This window comes from Papilio machaon, chromosome Z (genome assembly GCF_912999745.1).
Source record: "Papilio machaon chromosome Z, ilPapMach1.1, whole genome shotgun sequence".
NCBI classification, from domain to species: domain Eukaryota; kingdom Metazoa; phylum Arthropoda; class Insecta; order Lepidoptera; family Papilionidae; genus Papilio; species Papilio machaon.
In genome coordinates, this window is record NC_060016.1 from 6,309,437 (window position 1) to 6,329,960 (window position 20,524).

Genomic DNA, 20,524 nt, shown 5'->3' on the forward strand with positions numbered 1-20,524 from the left:
GTTTTAAAAATCGATTATAGCTCGTTTATATTAAAATTTGTTTTTGTTCTAAAGTGGTTATCGTCATTTAAATATTTAATTAACGTAATGTAACTTTCGATTTTTCGGCCCTTTAATTATAATAGTTAGTGATTTAACACAATTTAATAAAGAACAAATTTAAAGTAATCAATGCTCAAAGACTAAAATTAACAAATAGTTATGTTCGCATAATTGGTTTATGTCAGTGGGGTCTAAAGTGTTGTCTTGAGCTAAAAATGACGTTGAGATACATATTTTTAACCAAATGTTTTTACTACTAGACTAGAATCAGTATACTTAAAAAGGTACAAAAATAAACAAGACTTTTTCTATATAAAATTTAAAAAATGCTTAAGAAAAGGACTAAATGTTTTAAAGAATAACCATTGAGTAAAGTTTCAGAAATTCAGTAACGGCGCGTACGAAAAAGTAAAAAAAAAATGAATTGCTATAACCCACCATCGACCCGGGGGCGTAGCATGGGGCGTCACCATGTGCCTCCTGCCCACGAAGCATCGAGACCGTTGCACGGCAGTCAGTAGCCCGTCGGACACGACGAAGTGAGCACGGCTGTTATGCCGCGTGTGTTGGTGCGGTAGTGCAGTGGGGCATAGGCCCAATCGTTCGAAAATAGAAAACGGAAAAATTGACCCCCAGATGGGAGTATACGAGGAGAGGGGAGCGATGCACTGGGTGAGATTTTCACAAAAGTTTGTTATAATTTTTTTCCGAATTTTTTAAATGCCTTTGGAACACCTACGATAATTATTCTTGAGACAAATACATAGTTATTTAAATTTAAAGTGTACTCAACAGAAAGCTTCGTTTTGAGAATATACTAAATAGCTAGAAAGCTTTTTATCGTTATTTATAATTAGCGCGGCAAATATGTTATCATTAAACAAATTAAAGGTTACTTCTATTTTAGTTCAAGAACATTTAATTATACCAGTTATTTGGTAAACGTTTTTTTTCTTAATAAATAAACAGTAGGCTGTAGAAACATATGTTTAAGTATATTTTAAAATTAAGTCACTTCACGGATGTTTGAGATTATGTCAAATTTGATTTTTTTTAAATTCATTTTTCATTTTTTTTAATGTTCGTAAGTGTAATATATTGCTTGAGGTGTTTAAATTTATTTATTAGAATCATAATATAATTGTATGCAATCTATGCGTTGAAATCTTTTGTAAGATGATGTCGCCACAGAGCCTACTTATGCCCTTTACTTTTGTCTCTTTCAAAAAATGTAATTTATTTTTTAAATACACGTTCATACAAACATTTTAATAGTTTAATTTTCAAATAATTATTTATTCAAATCATTTTCTCTCAGAAATATGTTTGTTAAATTCTGTAATTACTCCTCAGTTAACATTGTAACGAACCTTACCGCGTAATGTTTTGAGCCTACACGTATGCAACCGCGCATACTAATCTTTCATAATAAGGTATATAATATATAAACTTAAGCATTATTAATTGTGCATGAATTAAAATGTTTTTTTTTTCTTTTCAACCTAAAATTTTAATTGATGTTAATTGGTAAAACCGGTGTTGGTTTAAATTAAGAAATCTTACTTTTATCGTTGAAAAATATTTATTTTTTGAATTACGTATTTTTCCAACCAATAAACCAAAGATGTTATAACATCTTGCTCTTTAGTTTTATTTGATACTTCTTTTAATTTTTCTTTTTATAATGAACTAGCAGTTGCCCGCGAATTCCATCCACGTGGAATTAAAAAAATAAACTTAATGAAATTAAACAAAAATATAGCCTATAAACCAGGTTGTGTGACGTTCAGTTTCGCGGTCATCTGGAAGATAAGGCCAAACTGGCCTCCAAAAAGCTGCGTGTACCCGGCAGAGCGAAGCAGTATTTCCAACCAGGCCATCGGCTTCAGCTGTATAAGGCGCAAGTTTGGCCCCACATGGAATACTGCACCCATGTCTGGGCTGGAGCACCCTAGCACAATGTCTTCCATTTGACCGCATACAACGGAGTGCGTTTCGAATCGTCAACAATTCTTACTGATCGGCTCGACACTCTAGCGTTGCGGAGACACGTTAGTTACCTCAGCATTTTCTACCGCATCTACCACGGGGAGTGCTCAGATGAATTGTTTGGGACAATTCCTGCCGCCGAGTTCCGTCATCGAACGACAGGACAGATCGCCAAGTTCCGTCCACACCATCTCGATGGCTGGCAATCCTCAACCGTGCGGTTTTCGCTTAGCTTTCTACTGCGTACAGCCGCGTTGTGGAATGGTCTGTCCTCATCGGTATTTCTAATCCGCTAAGACTTAGGATCATCTACGATTACCCTGATATTGCAGACGTCCATGGGCGTCGATGAACACCTCGGTGATGCTGCTGCTCGTTGGCCCCCTTCTCTTATATAAAAAAGCTTCCTAACAGTAAAAAAATGTTTCAAATCGGTCCAGTCGTTTTGGAACCTATTCAATGCAAACAAACAAAGAAATAATGAAATCCTTGCCCATATACTGGCTCTGGTCCATGAACCCAAGGTCACTTTAAGGGGCGATGTGGTCAAAAATTTCGCGAAAGTCACTGAAAGTTAGTACCTACTTTAGTTCATTCGCTATTATTTTAAAAAATCTTTCTTTCCCAGTATTTCCACAAAGCTTCTCGTTCAGGTTTTAAGACATCATCAGTCTATAGAGATCCACAGGCAAACAAATGCCTTTCCCAATGCCTTCCGCAGATAGTTTTATGAAATAAAGAATTATATTTCAGAGTTTATAAATTTCTTGTCTATGTAATATTCAACATTTGCATATTGCGGGGGATATACGATATGTATATTTATCCATTAAAGTCAATATTGAAGGTTGCAGAACCTTCTGCCTAACTATTACACATGTTTATGAGTTATGGTCACTTCGCCGTTTTAGCGAATTTAGGTGACCGCTCGCTTAGTTGCCGCCTTGTGCTTTAAATGTAAATATATAAATATTATAACTATAATTTTAACCAGGCCGCTGATACAGAAATATATGACATGTATACGACTATGTACCGGATATGTTAACAAACTTAAATTAAATTTTTGTATAATAAGTGTTCATGCTGTTCCTTTCAAAATAAATTTATAGTGTTAATAATAAAATCCAGAGCATAATAAAAAGATAATTACGTTAATATTATTTCTGCTTATATATTTTTTTAATATTATAAGATTGCAAACGAGCGTTCTTAATGTAGTTTGCAACATGTAGACTTAGCAAATGTCCAAAAAAAATAATGGATGCAAATTGAGCATATGTTATTTGAAGCGTGGTTTAGCTTTATGTACGAATGATGTATTATTAACATAGTTACAGTTCTCTGAATTACTTTATTTAAATTATTTAATCTCAACCATCGTTGGATTGCTTAGAAACTACTCAAAAATCAACTTATTATGAGTTTTTACAGTACAAAAACACTTACGTTATAAACATAGAGATTCCGATAAAGTTGTTTCAGTAAGTTATTCTTTTTTTTTCCAAAACACTACACTTATTAATTTTATAAGTGTAGTATTAAGTGTCACTTTATTTCTAAGTAAGAAAATAATTACAATCGAACGATTACTTTAAAGATATAATAAGCTGTATTGTAATTGTAGGGAACATACATTTTTATAAATATTTTCTGCTGTACTGTATGTTTATTCTTCTGCTATGTACAGTGCAAAGGTAATTTATCGCAAATGTTTTAAGAACGCATTAGTTCTAGATCTTTTAGAAGTGGTTGTTACAGGAGAAATATATAAATTTCAGATAATATTACAAATATAATTCTCTTTTGTAATATGAAATAATGCTAATTAATTGCTTCATTAATGTAATTTTGAATAATAGCTTTAAATAGCCTATCAAGTTATTAGCAAGTACAGTCAATAAAAGCTTTGTAATACAAATTGTTGGTATAATAAAATTAGAGAAGTTTAAAAGACACAAGTATTCAATTTGAACTTTAGTTTTATCTGAAGACAGCCGCCGTCGGCGATTCGGGACGTTAATGTAGCTCCTGCATAGGACCTTCTAACCTTTGTTTTTTTATACACCTTTTATTTATTGCCGTCATTAAACAAATTAAAATGACATTTTGTAAAAATACATATATTTTTTTTTGTTTAAAGCAACAAGTTTGTAATGTATTATTGTGTAATCGTAGATTACATTTTAAAGTTATTTAGTGATTTCAAATAAAAAAGTACAAGTATAATATATTAAATAGAATTCTAATTTTTAATAAGAGTTTTTGTGACCGCTTTATACTAAACAAGTAGTCCGCTTCGGTTTTCCACGGGTCTAAATTTACTTTTCACCATTTTATAAAAAAAAAGCCTCTGTATTATTCAGGAATAATGTAACATTCTAATGATGAAAGAATTTTGAAATCTGTCCTGAATTTCATGAGCTATTTTGTTACACACAAAAATACAAATGAACCCATCCGATCAATAGAGTTGTATCTCAAGCTCATAAGGTAGGTATGTAACTTTTTTCGTCAAGTCAAGGATTTTTTTTCAAAATTAAACAACATAAAAGAACGATGTACCAATGTAGTTTTAAACTCTAGGTCATTGAAATTTTATAAATTTAAATCTAGATTTTGAGATAGATAGAAATTTATTTTGGGAACACTTTAGTTACATTTTATGTACATGTTTAATTTATACAGATTTATTTTTATTTTATTTTAACTATTTGAGGTTTTTTATTAGCTTGTAATATTTAAACATTAAGACCGACACATAATATTTCGTTATAATTGCTAAGTACGAGTATTTTGTTTTTATTATAATATAGTATTTAAAAAAAATACAGTAGGAGATAGCGATTCTACAGACTTTTCTTTGATCTTAAGATAGAAATATAAAAGGAGTTAATTAAAAAACTTGTGCTAGGTAATTAAGAATAGACCCGAACCCGCTTGTAGTTTCTGAATTCCAATGTTGTTAGTTTTGATTTAATTTTAGTAGACTGCCAGGTCTATTCAATTAATTTTAAAATTGCCTTATAGCAGATTATAAATGAAAGTGAAATAAAATCATCAATTGTTCTCTAATCCTATAAATCGTTTAAAGTGTGGATTTAAAGCATAAATGATTTTAATAATGGTACGGTTGGTTATTCAAAGTTGAAGTTGCGGGATTGTGTGAGCCGGATTTAAATTTACTTAATTTTAAATGTATATAAACCGTGCTATATTTATTTTGGTCATAACGTATTCGTTTTGTTATACAGTTAATTATAACTAGCTGTGTATTGAGCTATTAAATTAATACATACTTTTACTTATCCTTACCTACGTAAGGGTAAGTAAAGACGATGATGGAAATAAAATATTTTCTTGAATCCAGAATCCATTATTGTTTATTTAGATACGACTTTTTTGATTGTCCTAACATGTTTAATTGGGTAGTAATAAAGAGATTTTTAGTTTTAACCGAACGCGTAATATAATATCTAGTGTATTCATTTAGATAAAGACTTACATCCATAATAATAATCATTGTTTAAATTTCGACTGAGGGAGACTTATCACGATATTAAGTGAACGATTCTGAGAGTATCTGTTGAGACAAATTTAAAGAATATCATAACAGAGTATTATCAAGTTGGCCACAGGTCAATGCATCGAGCATAAATCTTTAAGCTAAGGATTTCCCCTTATCAAGATGGAAACCCGGAATGTTACGCTCTGAAGATCTCGTTCATTCCGTAACAACGATTCTCTTTGCCGTTAGTTAACTGTGAGTGAAGCAAATAATTTTAAGTCCATTAAATAAATTGATTTTCATTGTAAAAGCTATGAGACTCTTCCGTGTTCCTGAACAATACAACATGATTATTAACAAATATACATGATTATTGATTATTTTTCTTTTTTAAATGTAATAATAGTTCTTTGAAAATCCTTAATGATTCAAGACAGGTTCGGTAAATTAGACATTTAGCAACATTATCACTGTGATATTTCACATATGAGATTTTTTAAATATATTAACCTATATATATACGAAACGTTGAAGATGTGAGTTCTTGCTTAAAGTTTTAAAGTTAATATTTGTAACATACTATTTTTAAATATCTTATAATTACCTTATATACCGTAGCTGATTTAGAAAGTATCGACAGTTTACTATCGATATGTAATATTCATATTTAATTTGTAATTGTATCAGGGAGAATAATTCTACAAATATTATTTCCGGGAATCTTAATTGGACGTGTATGGTTCAGTGTTCGAAAGCAAAATAAATTCATTACTTTTACTTCAATATTTTACAATTTGTTTACAATAATTTCCAACAAAATAGTCTCCGATTGCGAGAATTACAGTCGACTTGAAAATTCAATTAAACAGCTTAAGATACAGTTGCGTAGTGAAAAGTCAAATGCCTCCATTTAAATGAAAAAAAAAAAAGAAATGTAAAAGTGCAAAGGAAATTTTCTCAGCGCTTCAGTTGTAAAATTGATGTTCAGTTTAAAATTCTTATTTAAACATAGCACCTCCTGCATTCACTCCTTGAGGGTGCAAAAGTTATCCTTTTACAAGAAATTCAATAAGGGTCAACTGTAAGTGCAATTAGTTATTACTCATAACAACTTTGTAAAAATCACTGATTATATCTGTATACCTATAGTTAAACAATTGTAGTAAATGGTTGATTTATTACCGAAAAATCATTTAATTTTATGGCATTGAAACTATTATAAGCTATGTGTATATTCACATCGTGTTGCTGTTACTTACGACTTTGTCCGCGTTGAATTAATTACATATTAATAAAACGGAGTGTGTATTTCGTTAGTTGCTTAGTTACTATATGAAAAACGAGTCTATCCCTTGGCATTTATACATTTTTCGGTATGAAATGTAGCCTATACGTTATACCGAATGACTGAGTTACAAATTTACACCAAATAAGTTTATTTATTTGAAGTAGCAATAATCTTTACATCTATTCAAACTTTCGCATTTATAATATTAATATTGTAATATGTAGTATGTAGATAAATAAAGTTAGAATTGGTTTGAATAAAAGCGTAGTTTGTAAGTGGATAAAATCAAAAACGATAGACATATTGGTGTAACATGTCACTGCCAAGATGTTGGCAAAGGCCGCTAGCGCGCTGCAGCATTAATTAATTGGCAAGTTGCTTAAACGCGCCAGACATATGTTCGGTGTTGTATTGAAACGTATTAATTGCAGTTATTTGTCCTTTTGATACAAGTTGGTACTAGCTATGGTGTTGGTGGTGTACTCGTGCAATGCGAAATTATTTCGACTCTATACGTTCCAGAAATAAGAAAAGTCTGTCGTCCCAAAAGGGTGAGCTGAAATAGATGTCCAGTTTTTTTAAAACACTACAATGAAGTTGAATTAGGAAGTAAAAAAGTACCTATATATCATGTAATTAGTATTCTTATAATTAAAAATGAGTATTTGCATCACGGCTTTGTAATTAATAAAATGAAAGTATGTATGAATAACTAAGGGGATAGTAGCGGCGGCTGCCCGAGGCGCATGGCCACTTAAAGGTTAAAAACCACGATCCCTCCTTCAAAAAGGGGTGTACACTAAACCGGTCCATATGTTTGCTTAACTACTCTCCGATACGCACTAATCTACTTTCGTATATTTGTATACAAATGATATTTAAGTTCAAACAGCTGCGACTTTTACGACCGTAAAGATAACCTTAGATGTCGAAACGATGTAATAATCATTATACCTATACTACATCTGTATGTAGTTTTGTATGTCATTGCGTAATAAAAATAAAACATTTAAAGTATGTAAGCGTAAAATTATTTTACAATATGTATAGTACTATGTCTTTAATACCTATATAATGACATTTGTTGTCTAAACTATTCTTCCTCGTGCGATCTTAGAAGTACAATTGTTTGTATTAATTTGGTATCTCCCATCAAAATGGAGTAAGTACATAATTTAATAGTTTTATCGCATACACGTAGAAACGTGGCAAAGCAAGTTTGCTTAGAAGTATTTACAGACTGTCCTCATAGATAAGTGCTAACAAAGTTCAAGTAGATACATTATTTTGTTTATTGTGTTTATCTGATATTTAATTTCTAAAATTGTATTTTGATTCTATTTCGGATTATACGTATATAAGTAGTATGATATTTTTTGTTTTAAAGACAAACTAGAAAAAATTGTAACAAATATATACAATTCTTTTAACCACCACAACTCACGCCACTTATATACTTTTGATGATAATTAAGATTTTCATGTTGTGCCATCATGTCACAACTCTTTTGCCTCTTTCATATTGATTATGACATAAAATTTCATCGATTCATATAAAATTATGATAACATTTCATTATTTGATAGAAAAAACAACTCGTGTGTAAAAGCTTTGTCATTAAAAAAGCGCTCGAAAGAAAATTTCCTTTTAATCTCCACTAAAGGTTAATTAATGAGCCTACCGTTCCCGGGCCTTTATTTATTCTCCCATCTCTTTATGCTAGTAAGCTACGAGCACGTTTCATGGAGAGACTCGACGGAAGTATGATGGATGCAGCATCAAGTGCCCCTGTAAAGCATCTTTTCTATTAACTATAAAATTTTGCAAAAAAAAATGACGATAATGAAAACAAAATTGTTTCTTTTTAACAATCAGACCATACTTATATACAGTTTTCAATTTATATTTCTAGGTTCATAGTTTTTACTTTAATATAAATATTACGGATTTGAGTTCAAGCTATGTACCTATATAGTTTTTATTATGTCCTTATGATCTCAAATTTTAAATAAAAAAATAAATATAGCTTTATTTAAAGTATTTTAAATAATTTGAAATTGAAATTTGAAAATTTGGTGATATAGCTTCTTAACAAAGATACTTTCTAATAAAATTTTTTGTTGTTGTAACTAACATTTTTTTTCCAATTATATGAGATATATAACGATGCGGGAACATTTATTTTTCTTTAGAAATCTTTGTAACGCTCGAATGATTTCCTTGCTTCTAAGATTTGTTTTTCTATTACGAGTGTAATAGCTTAACTTTAAATCGCGCCTGTAAAAAAAATAACAGCAAGTTTTTGAAAACATGTTACCATACATAAACCCATAGTTCACATTTAGATGATAAATTCCTGTAATTAGATATAGTAGGCTTCCTAGGACTAGAGAAAGAGCCAATGTACTAATTTCTGACACTTTTCGCAAGGAGTGAGGTAGGTAAGTATCTGCATGTCATGCAGATCCGTTATTTTGATACTGACTCAAAAAAGTACACACGTAAATAATACGAGTACAAAACTAGCAAGTTTAGAATTGTTCATTTTTATTTGACAGAAAGGAATGCGCTCTTGAAAGATCCTGCTTCTTAAAAGTCTAAGTATTACGTCTTAGGCCTAAATGAGACAATTCTATGTTGTTGTATTATAACGGGTGTTATTGTTTCAGCAACAGAGTGAGCGGTATCTGCCTTCGGCGTACGAGCAAGGGGGCGAGTTGTCGCCGGTAGCGACGGCGACTTCCCCGGCCTCCCCCCGCGACTGCACCTCGTGCCGCAAGCGTGAGCCGCCGGACGAGCCCCCCGCGCCTCCGCCGGAAGAGGCGTGCGCCGGCTGTGGCTCCCGCATAACCGACAGGTTCTACCTCCTGGCCCTCGAGCGCCGCTGGCACACCCCCTGCCTCAGGTGCTGCGAGTGCAAGATGCCCCTTGACTCAGAACAACGATGTTACGCTCGCGACAGCAATATATTCTGCAAGAACGATTATTTCAGGTACTACTTTTATTAATTCATTTTCAAGATGTCCGTTTTCTGAAAGACTTGTCAAAATATTATTCTAATAGCGCTGCTTTCAATTTCATCGTTACCTCACATAAGTTAGCAATTATTTAAAAAAGAAAACAGACATTTCAGCATTGTAAATGAATATATTGAACAGAGTTTAGATCTCAGATTAATCGAACATTAAATCGGTATATCTTTCAGGAATTGGGACATTATTGCTTTCTCATACCTATACATAATTGTTTGTTATTATTTTAATAGCATGACGCTTACATCAAGAGAGAGAGAAAATACGTTTTAATCATTATAATCCTGTATGAAGTATTTTTCAACAGTTATTTTTATATCTGAACACAGAGAATTTTTTATTTTACTTTAATACTGGGAATAGCATATAAGTGTAGATGAAACTAATATACGTTATACCAACAACTCGATAGCAGTAGCAGTAACAGATTATTTATATGGTGAATTTATGTTAGTACGGGAAAAAAATCTCTTTGGAAAACTTCATAAATAGTATAGTGTTGCGTGTCGAGATAACGTTATAATGCAAGTTCTTTGTAAATGTGTTCATTAGTACAAAAAGTTAAGAATTAATTTTAATTGACGTTGTGAATTAGGACTGCAGTAATATTATTTTTTGAAAACCTGGCAGCAATTTAGAAAGAATTTCATCACTGCATTATTATGTTTAGGCCTAGCCAAATATACAAATATACCTATAAAGTTTAGTTTTATTTATTAATGAACTAGGTGTCGCCCGCGACTCCGGCCACGCGGAATTAATAAATAAAACTAAATAAGTAGCCTATGTGTTCCTCCAGTCTAAATCTACATCTATGCCAAATTTCATCGACATCTGTTGAATCGTTTTGGAGTTACCTTCAAACAAAAATCCATCCATCTATCTTAAACATTCGCATTTATAATATTAGTAAGATAAGATATGTGAGGGAAATATTCGTTTCAATAGATTACATTTTTTATAAAATTATCACTAAAAATAGTAGAATTTTCAATTACATCAGCGGTTTATAAAGAATACATAATACTATTAGTAATTGCTTTGGTACCGTGTCCACAACTTAACCAGGGCTTACGCTGCCGAAATAAAAAATATATGTTCATCTGTCGGATGATCGGATGTTCTTCATTCGTGTTATTATATAATTTGCAACATACTTTTAGTACACAATTAAGTATAAGGCTTGTTTCTGTGTTGTAATTTTTTATTACACTCCGCACATATCAATGTCTCTACCATCAATTGTAATTGCTGTTTTATAATTTAATGCTATTTTATCTTTAAAAAGATTTTATTAAATTTTAATATTAATAGTTTTAAAGGGAAAGAGTAGATGAAATTAGGGAAAAATAGTAAGAAGAGTACTATATTTTATGTAGTTAAATTTATCGTTTAGATTTTTTTTTCAAACTAAATGATTAAACAATATATCAGCAATGAACAGTTTTTTTGTAGAGCTGTCGGTTTGTTATGAAATACGTTGCTCATTTTAGTTTCGTGCGTCGCGTCGCGTGATGTGCTAGGCTGAAAAACATTTTGTCTTTTTTATAAATGAAAAAATTCCACTGTTCTAATGATACAATTCAATGGAGTACAGATTAAAAAATACTTTAGAAATTAGCAATGTTTAGTGTTACTTAATTAAAATCTTTTATCTGTGTTGTGTTTGGACGGGTCCGAATCTGGACCATAATATATTTATGACTTAGGTATATATCATTTTAACATTTTCGTAAATGTCTTACACTAAATATTACTTATTGCATCTCATTTTAAATGATGAAATATTCATAGTGACACTATCTTATATAGAAGTCTATTCTAGCTTTTTTTTATGGAAATACATATAAAATTTGTTATATTATGTTGATAAACCTATACATATGTTGTAATTGTTACTCACCTATTGTGCTCATGGAAAGACTGTTGCAGCTTGTGTATTATCTATGCACGAGGTTTAAGGACGCCGGCGTTGTGCGAGTTTACGTCATAAAAGTTTTAGAAGACTCTCTGTGTAAAGTCATACTCATGTCTCTTCAGGAATTTTTGATTATATATTCTCTATAGCTTTGGAATACTAATGTTTGTTGTAATGTAGAACACAGATTGGAAGTAATGTTATTTTAAAAAGGAGGCATACAGTAGAACCGCTTAATACACCGGTTAAAAATATATCGGTTATGGCGACCAAATAGATCATGGAACCGTCGTTATAAAAGGTTTCGACTATAATTATATTGTACAAAGATTTACACGTATCGAAAGATGTACTCGTATATTTGCATTGGTATTTGTTGTTTTCAATGAACCTTCGGTCCCCGGTCAAAGATTCAGTGCAATCAAGTACGATCCATCTGTCTTAATTAATATTTATGTATGTCATATCTATTTGTGCAACGTCGAAGATATTGATTTGCAATATTAATATAACTATTTGCTCCAAATAGACTTGAGCGATAAGTAATGTTAAGATGTAATAAGGTAAAATGTCCGACTTTGACTGATATTGTTAATTAATAAATCATTATATTTTACGCTACAAACTAGGAAGATTAGAAAAAAATAAACCCCTGAGAATGCGGTATATGTTTTTAGAATTTATATCGTGCGATTCGGTATTTCTCGCTCCAGAAATACCTATGATATTAATTTATTACGTATTCCAAATTCAAGAGGCCGAATTTTAAAAAAAAATGTTTTTTGTCTGCTGTTTTTGTTTTTCGTATGCTCTATGTATTTGGTATGATAATAACAGAATTTTGTTTTAAGTTTTTTGTATATAATTATACTCGTAATATGTACTTTTATTTTATATAATTTTATTATTAAGTGAACATATTAAATATCAAATTATTAATGTTGCAATTCATAAAGATGGATAGATTATTTTTTAAGACTAACACAACATACCTCACATATGAATATACTAATTAGCGAAAACAGCAGGAATAATAATTATTAATAATTATAAACATTTCTAGCTGATGTGATGTCTGATGATATATGTAATATCAAATATACCTTTGTGTTCTTTGGACAGAAATATTTTAAATTAAAATGTTAAGTTTTACTGATGGTTGGTTTTTGATAACAAAATCTTTATATAAAACATATCATCATCCCTGGGTTGATTAATGTTTGTTAGAAGTTATCCCCATACCGACTAAACGGATCTCACTGAAATTTGGCATAGATGTAGGACAAACATTGGAAGAACATTTATAGGTAACTGTTTGAGTTTTTAATTCTGCGCTGTCGCGGTTAAGTAAAGTCGCGGGTGGCAGATAGTATATTATATATTGTCTATGTGTTCCTAAAGCACTGGAGAAAATAGTGATGAACCTTGAATGGCGTAGACAGCGGAATTTGAAAATTTGTATGCTTCGTGTACGTTCAACGTACTAATGTTTATGTTTTAATACGAATACAAAACAGCGAGGTAGAGTAGTAGATAAATGTACTGCTATTGTTTAAACGCATACTTATTTCATAGTAGACTTATTACCTCTACACGGAGCGTTCGGAGTTCAAAAGTGTGGGATGTTAGAAGCCCTCTCTTTTTTCATGTCTATATTTTTTTTTTTAGTTTTTAGTAAATACAATTGCGACATTTTTAATGTACTAAATAATAATTTACCAACAACAAAACGCAAAATTGTGTTCGAATTTTATTGTTTTTTTATTGTGTTATTTAATTGTTTATTTTAAATTTGGTTTAGATCTTTATAACAATAAAATAAGAATAATTAACATTTCAACAAGTGTTTTAGTTTTTTGATTTATTTTTATACACCACTTTTTCCCGAATTCTAATTTTTTTAAACATTTGCCTCAACTCCGCTAATGACATTTCGAAAATACTCTTACGACTAAACGTACATTTATATCTATAAGTACTAGTCTTTCTCGGTGTTGTGCATGCTGCTACTATTTAGACGCACAACATAGACAGTATGTACTGTTTTGTGTGTGTTCAAACAGAAGCAATACTGCACTGTCTTCTGTTGTTGTACTCGTGTGAAAGTATTAGTTTTGGGCGCGGGCCACGTGAGTCGGCTGTCACCCATCTGCGCGGCTATCTGATGTACGTTTTACAGCCCACCTCGGTCACAACTCACTTAGTATTATCGCCGCGTCCAACTTGGACACGTCCTCATCTCAATAGCACATCTCCACGGGACGTCGGAGCTAGGATATGCGTACGGTGTCTTTTACAAGCGAAAGCGGTTTCCATTGAATTATTTTTTAATACCATTTTTTACAGTAGGGCAATATTAATTAATGTTAATTAATCTTAGCTTGTAATGTTGTCATATTATTATAGTTAAGCAATTTATTATAAATTATCCAGTTTTTTGCACTTCATATAAAAATGATTAAATAACGATGAAGTTAATATAGTATTATTTTTGGTGTAAAATGGTTAATTGAAAAATAAAATATTCATTATGTAGTTCATTTTATAAAGCATGTGATTTTAATGCTGATAATCCGTAATTTGAAATCTACAGACATATCAAATTACACAATAAACTTCATAGTTTTCTTTTAAAAATAAATTAGGTTGAGGTTTGAGTTTAGAGACTAACCAACGAATGTATGATTACTTAATAGGCTATGAAATAAAGCGTGTCTTCATAATTAAACAAAGTTGAATTAGAAAGTATCTATTAATTAGTAAAATTAATAGATAATTTAAACATTTGGCAATGTTAATAACATTTTAGGATTTAAAAGATTATCATTCAATATTAAAAAAAATTATAAAAACGCTCATTAATTAAATTGGACCAAAACAGAGGTATTAGCTAAGTTTCTTTTTTATGGTTCCCGTAAATTTATTTTTTATACTGGACTTTGTCGTCGATATGTCTTATTGATGCGATAACAAATTCTAGCAATAGATTTACCAAAATCCTTTTGCAAACGTATTTCTACATATACGTACATCGTCATCAAAAACTTGGTAAAAACTAAATAAAGGTTTACCGTTTACGCAAAATTCGTTAAACCCAAAATAAGTATATGCAGACTGAAACTTTTTCTCAAATTAGCCAGATAAGACATCTGGAAGTATAATAAATGTTTACCTCCAGATGTGTTTGATTCTGTTCAGGTACGTTTTTTTTTTATCTATGTCAATTATCAAAAGTCTAAAGAGTTATTATATAATATTGATATGTTCTTTTTTAAAAGTTACTATTATTCATTTCTCTTGTTATGAATAAAATTTATTTCACTTTTCTACGAACAAGTGTCTTCTAACCGACGATTTTTTTGTTGTTTTTGTCATCTTTCGAACAATATAATGTTTGAAATTTCTGATACTGGTGAAATGTATTCATTGTTTATTTGGTACTAGCTTTTACCCGCGACTCCGTCCGCGTGGAATAAAAAATCGGAATAAAAAACGGGGTAAAAATGATCATATGTCCTTTTCCTGGTTCTAAGCTACCTGCTCACCAATTTTCAGTCAAATCGATTCAGCCGTTCTTGAGTTATAAATAGTGTAACTAACACGACTTTCTTTTATATATATAGATTTCATATCAATATATCTTACCAAAAAGTTAAAATTACAAAAGTGTGTTTCAAAGTATAACAATTTTTTCTGCATTTAGAAAGAAAAAATAACGAAACATGTTGAGATTTGATATAATTACGGAACTTTTGAGTTTTGATATAATCAAAGAAACGAACCGTCACGTCAATGCCGTTATTTTTCGTAATTATTATTATAAAAGATTATACCCGATACTCACGCGAATCCTTAATTTCGTTGAAACTGTTTTGATATTGCGTCTTTTTGAGATTATACTATGGCTAACCAGTGGCGCAACGAAACCACGCGCGCTATTAGTCATTGGTTCGCCATCCCCACTATAGTCTCTCCCGAAGAACTTACTGTAGAAATGATCCTTTGAAGCCTTTACTATAGAGAGTAGAAAGAATTTGACTCAAAACCAATTTTTGAGGCAGAATAAACATTATAATAAACAAATAATTCGGGTCACATTGTTGTTCTGAAAAATACAAAAGATTTCTTCAAATACACAATGGTCAGTAATAATTGTTAAAATGAACATTTTTTATAACTCTTTTTTATTACATGAACAAATTATTCGCAGACATTACAACTGTTATTGTTCAATAAATTAAATTGATAATTATGCATGTGATTACTTTAACTTTGAATTAACTTTTAAACGCTTATCAGAAATGCGGGAAACAGCTGTAAAATTATTTTAGTTATTTAATGTTTTTACTTTTTATTTATAGTGACAACTACGAAATACGCATGTTTGATAAGCTAGATGAAGTCTTGTACTCGTAGTCTTCGCTTACGATGTTTTGATACTGACCCACATTGAGCCCGGACGGCCCACACCTTTTGCACTCCTCGGTTAAAATGTTAACCTGACATAATTTTCTCAATTCTAATACCTCATAAGCCAACAGTCTTTTAAAGGTGTGTCCACATCTGGTGAATGCGCAGAGCGGATGCCGTTCGCGAGCTGCTTTAGCACTTCTTGCGAACTGCACAACTTCATTTTTGTACATGACGTTAAGCGCACAGTTCGCAGACGGCCCGCAGACTCTGCGTTAGCGGTGCATCCCCCATAATATGGAGTTATATTTTGTAAATTCGTGTTAGTCGTTTTATCGCCATGCCTTTACTGACGGAATTGACGACGTTGAATTGTTGAACGCGAGACGCGTCGTGCGTGCGGATCGCGCGCTACTTTATACACGCAGCTCAAGTATATACAATATTTGTTTCGAACATTTACGGTTCCTTCTATGCGAAGTGTCAAATAATTAAACGTAAAGGAAAAATTTTCCCATTTCACATCCATTTTTGAAATATCAATATCAATATAATTAAAATTGTTGATTGATTTTACAATTTAATCATGGATGTGTACACGTGACTGAGCAATGATCAGCTCACGTTGTCGCAAGATAGTGCAGTTTAAAGTCCACAGATATAGAGACGCAATCGACTTCGATATACAAAGTTATAGTACAAAGGACCTTGGTTGCAATGTTTGCTTAATTTTATAATTTTATGTATACTTGATACAAAAGGTACATCTCATATAAACTTCTTCAATTCACATTCATGCCCAATATGGGTTCATCATCATCAGCTCACTATACGTCCCCACTGAGGGGTTCGGAGCCTACCCTAAGTTAGGGGTGACTGGGCCGTAGTCAACCACGCTGCCAAGTGCGGGTTGGTCGACTTCACACATATCATTAAATCCAAAATAAAATTAATTCTCAGATATGTGCAGGTTGCATCACGATATTTTCCTTCACCGTAAGAACGTCGGATAAATGTACATATGTAAATAGATAATCGAGAAACACATTGGTACATGTTTCGAACCACCCCTGAGCCACCGACGCTCCAATGTGGATTGGTAGCCTAAAAGTAAAAGGAATAGACTATCGTAGATTCGATCTTTGCAATTTAACCACATCCTAGCGCAAACTTCTCGCTTATTTATTATGGTTCATAGAAACATTGATAAATTTCTTGTAATAGTAACATTCATAATATATAAAAAATACTTGTAGCTTATGTTAAATTTATATTTTCTATGTAAATAAAAAAATACGTAAGTTTTGTTGTTGGGTGGTGAGTTAATGTTTTGAGTTGTAAGATATAATCCGATATCGCAATATCGTAAAACGAAAATGTTATTCGCTTTGGTAAGCGCTAATGAAGCTATTTTTTTAAGGTACGTGTTATGAAAACGTTAAAATAATTTAATCTGCTCACGCGAGAGCCGACCTAGCCGACAACGGCGTAGAAAAAAGTGTCGTATAAGAGGTCGCTTTGCGAACTCTAAAAAAGTGTTTCCCGCTTCGGCTTTATCGTTTAGTGAAAAATTACTAACGCTTTTATAAACTGAAATAAGTGGCTTTCATGCGTTTTGATTTAGTATAGGAATATTAAAACGGCTTCTTAAGCAAATTCTTCTTATTTTGTTCAGGCGCGGTATTTTACTGGTGCTGCCCACCCATTTATATAAAAACTGCTTCTTAATATAGCGTTGTGAAAAGTGTATATATAGTTATTAGATAGAAAATATATTATAGATGTAATTGTAAATCTATATATATAAAAGAAAGTTGTGTTAGTTACACCATTTATAACTCAAGAACGGCTGAATCGATTTGACTGAAAATTGGTGAGCAGGTAGCTTAGAACCAGGAATAGGACATAGGATAATTTTTACCCCGTTTTCTTTTTTTTTTTTTTTTTTTATTCCGCGCGGACGGAGTCGCGGGTAAAAGCTAGTATCAAATAAGTGGTTAATTTTCTCAGTAAAATCATTTTTATTAGCTTTTTCATACTTGAAATCAGGTTTCAGATTCAACGACATGATTCTCTAAATCCAAATGGGAGTACCTAAGTAAAGATATCTAAATAGCTACAGTAACGATAAGGTTACTATATTTAACGCATATTGAACTTTAAATGCATCTTCGTTATCAGTTGCTGAAGACATTACAGACTTGTTGATAAGTTTGAGTTAAATTTAAATGTTAAATAGATCAAATATATTAGATCTTGATTCGTCCAGTATAATTATGGTGATATAGAACGAAATGGAAATTAAGTAGTTGTAAGAGCTATGCATATTTGGAAATCGAAGTCTTAAGTTTAACGTAAAATTTTGGTAAGATAAAAGTTCATATCGAAACTAATCAGTTAGTTCACACTACTTGACTTTAACATGAAACTAGCTGTCACCCACGACTGTGTCCGCGGGACATTGAATAAAACTTCATAATTAGCCTTTGTGTTTTTCCAGAGTATGTTCAACATCTGTGCTAAATTTCATGATCATCCGTTGAGCCGCTCCGGAGATCCCTTCAAACAAACAACAATCGATCCATCCATCTAAACATTCGCATTTATAATATTAAGTGAGATAACATGCGTACAACGTTGTAGATCGGTACAATTTATTCAGTCATCGACTAGAGACCGTTTGTAGGGCATCGCTCGGCTTTATCTCGGCGTCCTTTGGTTCTCAAATAACATTATCAGCTCCCAAACCGGGTGGAATATAAGAAACAATAAACGTACATCGTAAACGTTCGTTATGTGGACATAAATCAAATCCGGCCCTGGCTTCGAGACACTTGTTAAATTGCTCATAAAAGTCTTCAACGCAGCGAATACGCGTATATTAGAGTAGGTTTATGGCAGCTCGGAGCCAAGGCATCGGTGCTTTTGATAGCTTTAGCACTGGACAATAATCAACTCTCTTTATACCTTTCCTTACACATACTCTAATTTTTGGAGAAAAGATATTGTGAGAATATCTTGTCATTTTTCAACTATCTATGTTCAAAATTAAATATAAATTGAACATGCGTTATTTTTAATAATATTTGGAGAATTCGTAGTTAATTTTAAAGTAATATAATTTAAAATTTGAAACTAGAATGACATCGTTACGCGGCCTAGAACATCAATTTTACTTCACGTATGTGAGAATGAGTTACGATGGTCTTTGTTACAAAAGTTATATTCTTTTTTGCTCTAGAATTAGTATTAAAATAAAATAAAGTATAATATTAGTATGGGCGTTATTAAGAATAGCCGGAACCGAGGTGCATGTGGGCGAATGTGAAAGAAGCAGATGTGTCAGAACCGCGCCAATTGTAGGTCCATGGTCTCTGCCTACCCAGGTTGCAGGCGGAAGTTTTGTTGCCATAAGTATGATTTCTGCTTTAGCAGATAAAATAATTGGAAGCAATAGTAAACATTTAACTTTATAATGCAAAAAATTAATAACCGTAATGTGTAAGTTTTAAGAAGATTTTGCAATTGAAATGAATAACTACTGAAAGCAAAAAAATTACATAAATTATGTTCATACTGTAATTGCTTTGATTGTATGTAGCAAAACAAGAATATTTTTTGTGCTTTAAATACAACATAATTTTTAGTGCGTTTAATTATTTTTATCTGAAAATACTATAGCACGAAGCACAAGCAACGAGCACAAAATTCCTTAAAGCACGTGGAGTATTATTTGAATATATGAAGTTATGCAAAAAAATTATAATTTTACATCCATTGGCATTTATATTGTTACTCGGACTAATACTTTTTGAGTAGTTTCTCTGATTATAAATTTTGTAGGTATTTAGAAAATATTAAGGGAAACAAAGTTGTGGTTTTATGTCAGTTGAAAGGATCTAACCAGTGGTCACGTGTGGAACAAACCAGAGTCGGCGCGGCGTCAAGCTGGGCATTGCTTATACCCGTCATTGTGATGCTGAATGTGTGCGAAATGCTATATTTTCGACGGTATTATTGTTATACGGGTGTTGTGTTCTGCCCCAAATGTAATGCGGAAGCCGGCATTTAAAATGTGAGAAATGAACTGTGCGTTGCTCAACTGTCTTGCACATCGAGATACAATTCGTACAGAATTAAATTCGTAAATGTGAATTAATTCGTGAGGAGCGTAACACGACAATCAAGCATTTCCGTCAAATTAATTATGATGAATTGTAAATCCTTTTTAGTTTAAATACTGTCATTTTTTTTCAAAATAGCGCCAATATCACCTAGCTGGACTATAAGTCATACATTATTTGACCATTTCAATTGTTTTAAATCTTATAACAATTG

The 20,524-nt window shown here is 31.8% G+C and overlaps 1 protein-coding gene across 1 annotated transcript; it reads left to right on the forward strand.

Moving 5' to 3' along the window:
- The first annotated feature begins 579 nt into the window (after positions 1-579).
- LOC123723468 (LIM/homeobox protein Lhx6-like) lies at positions 580-20,258 on the forward strand. Its single transcript, XM_045686131.1, has 3 exons — positions 580-714; positions 9,496-9,818; positions 20,030-20,258. The coding sequence occupies exons 1-3, from the start codon at positions 679-681 to the stop codon at positions 20,256-20,258; spliced, it is 588 nt and encodes a 195-aa protein (XP_045542087.1). The 5' UTR covers positions 580-678.
- The last annotated feature ends 266 nt before the right edge of the window (positions 20,259-20,524 follow it).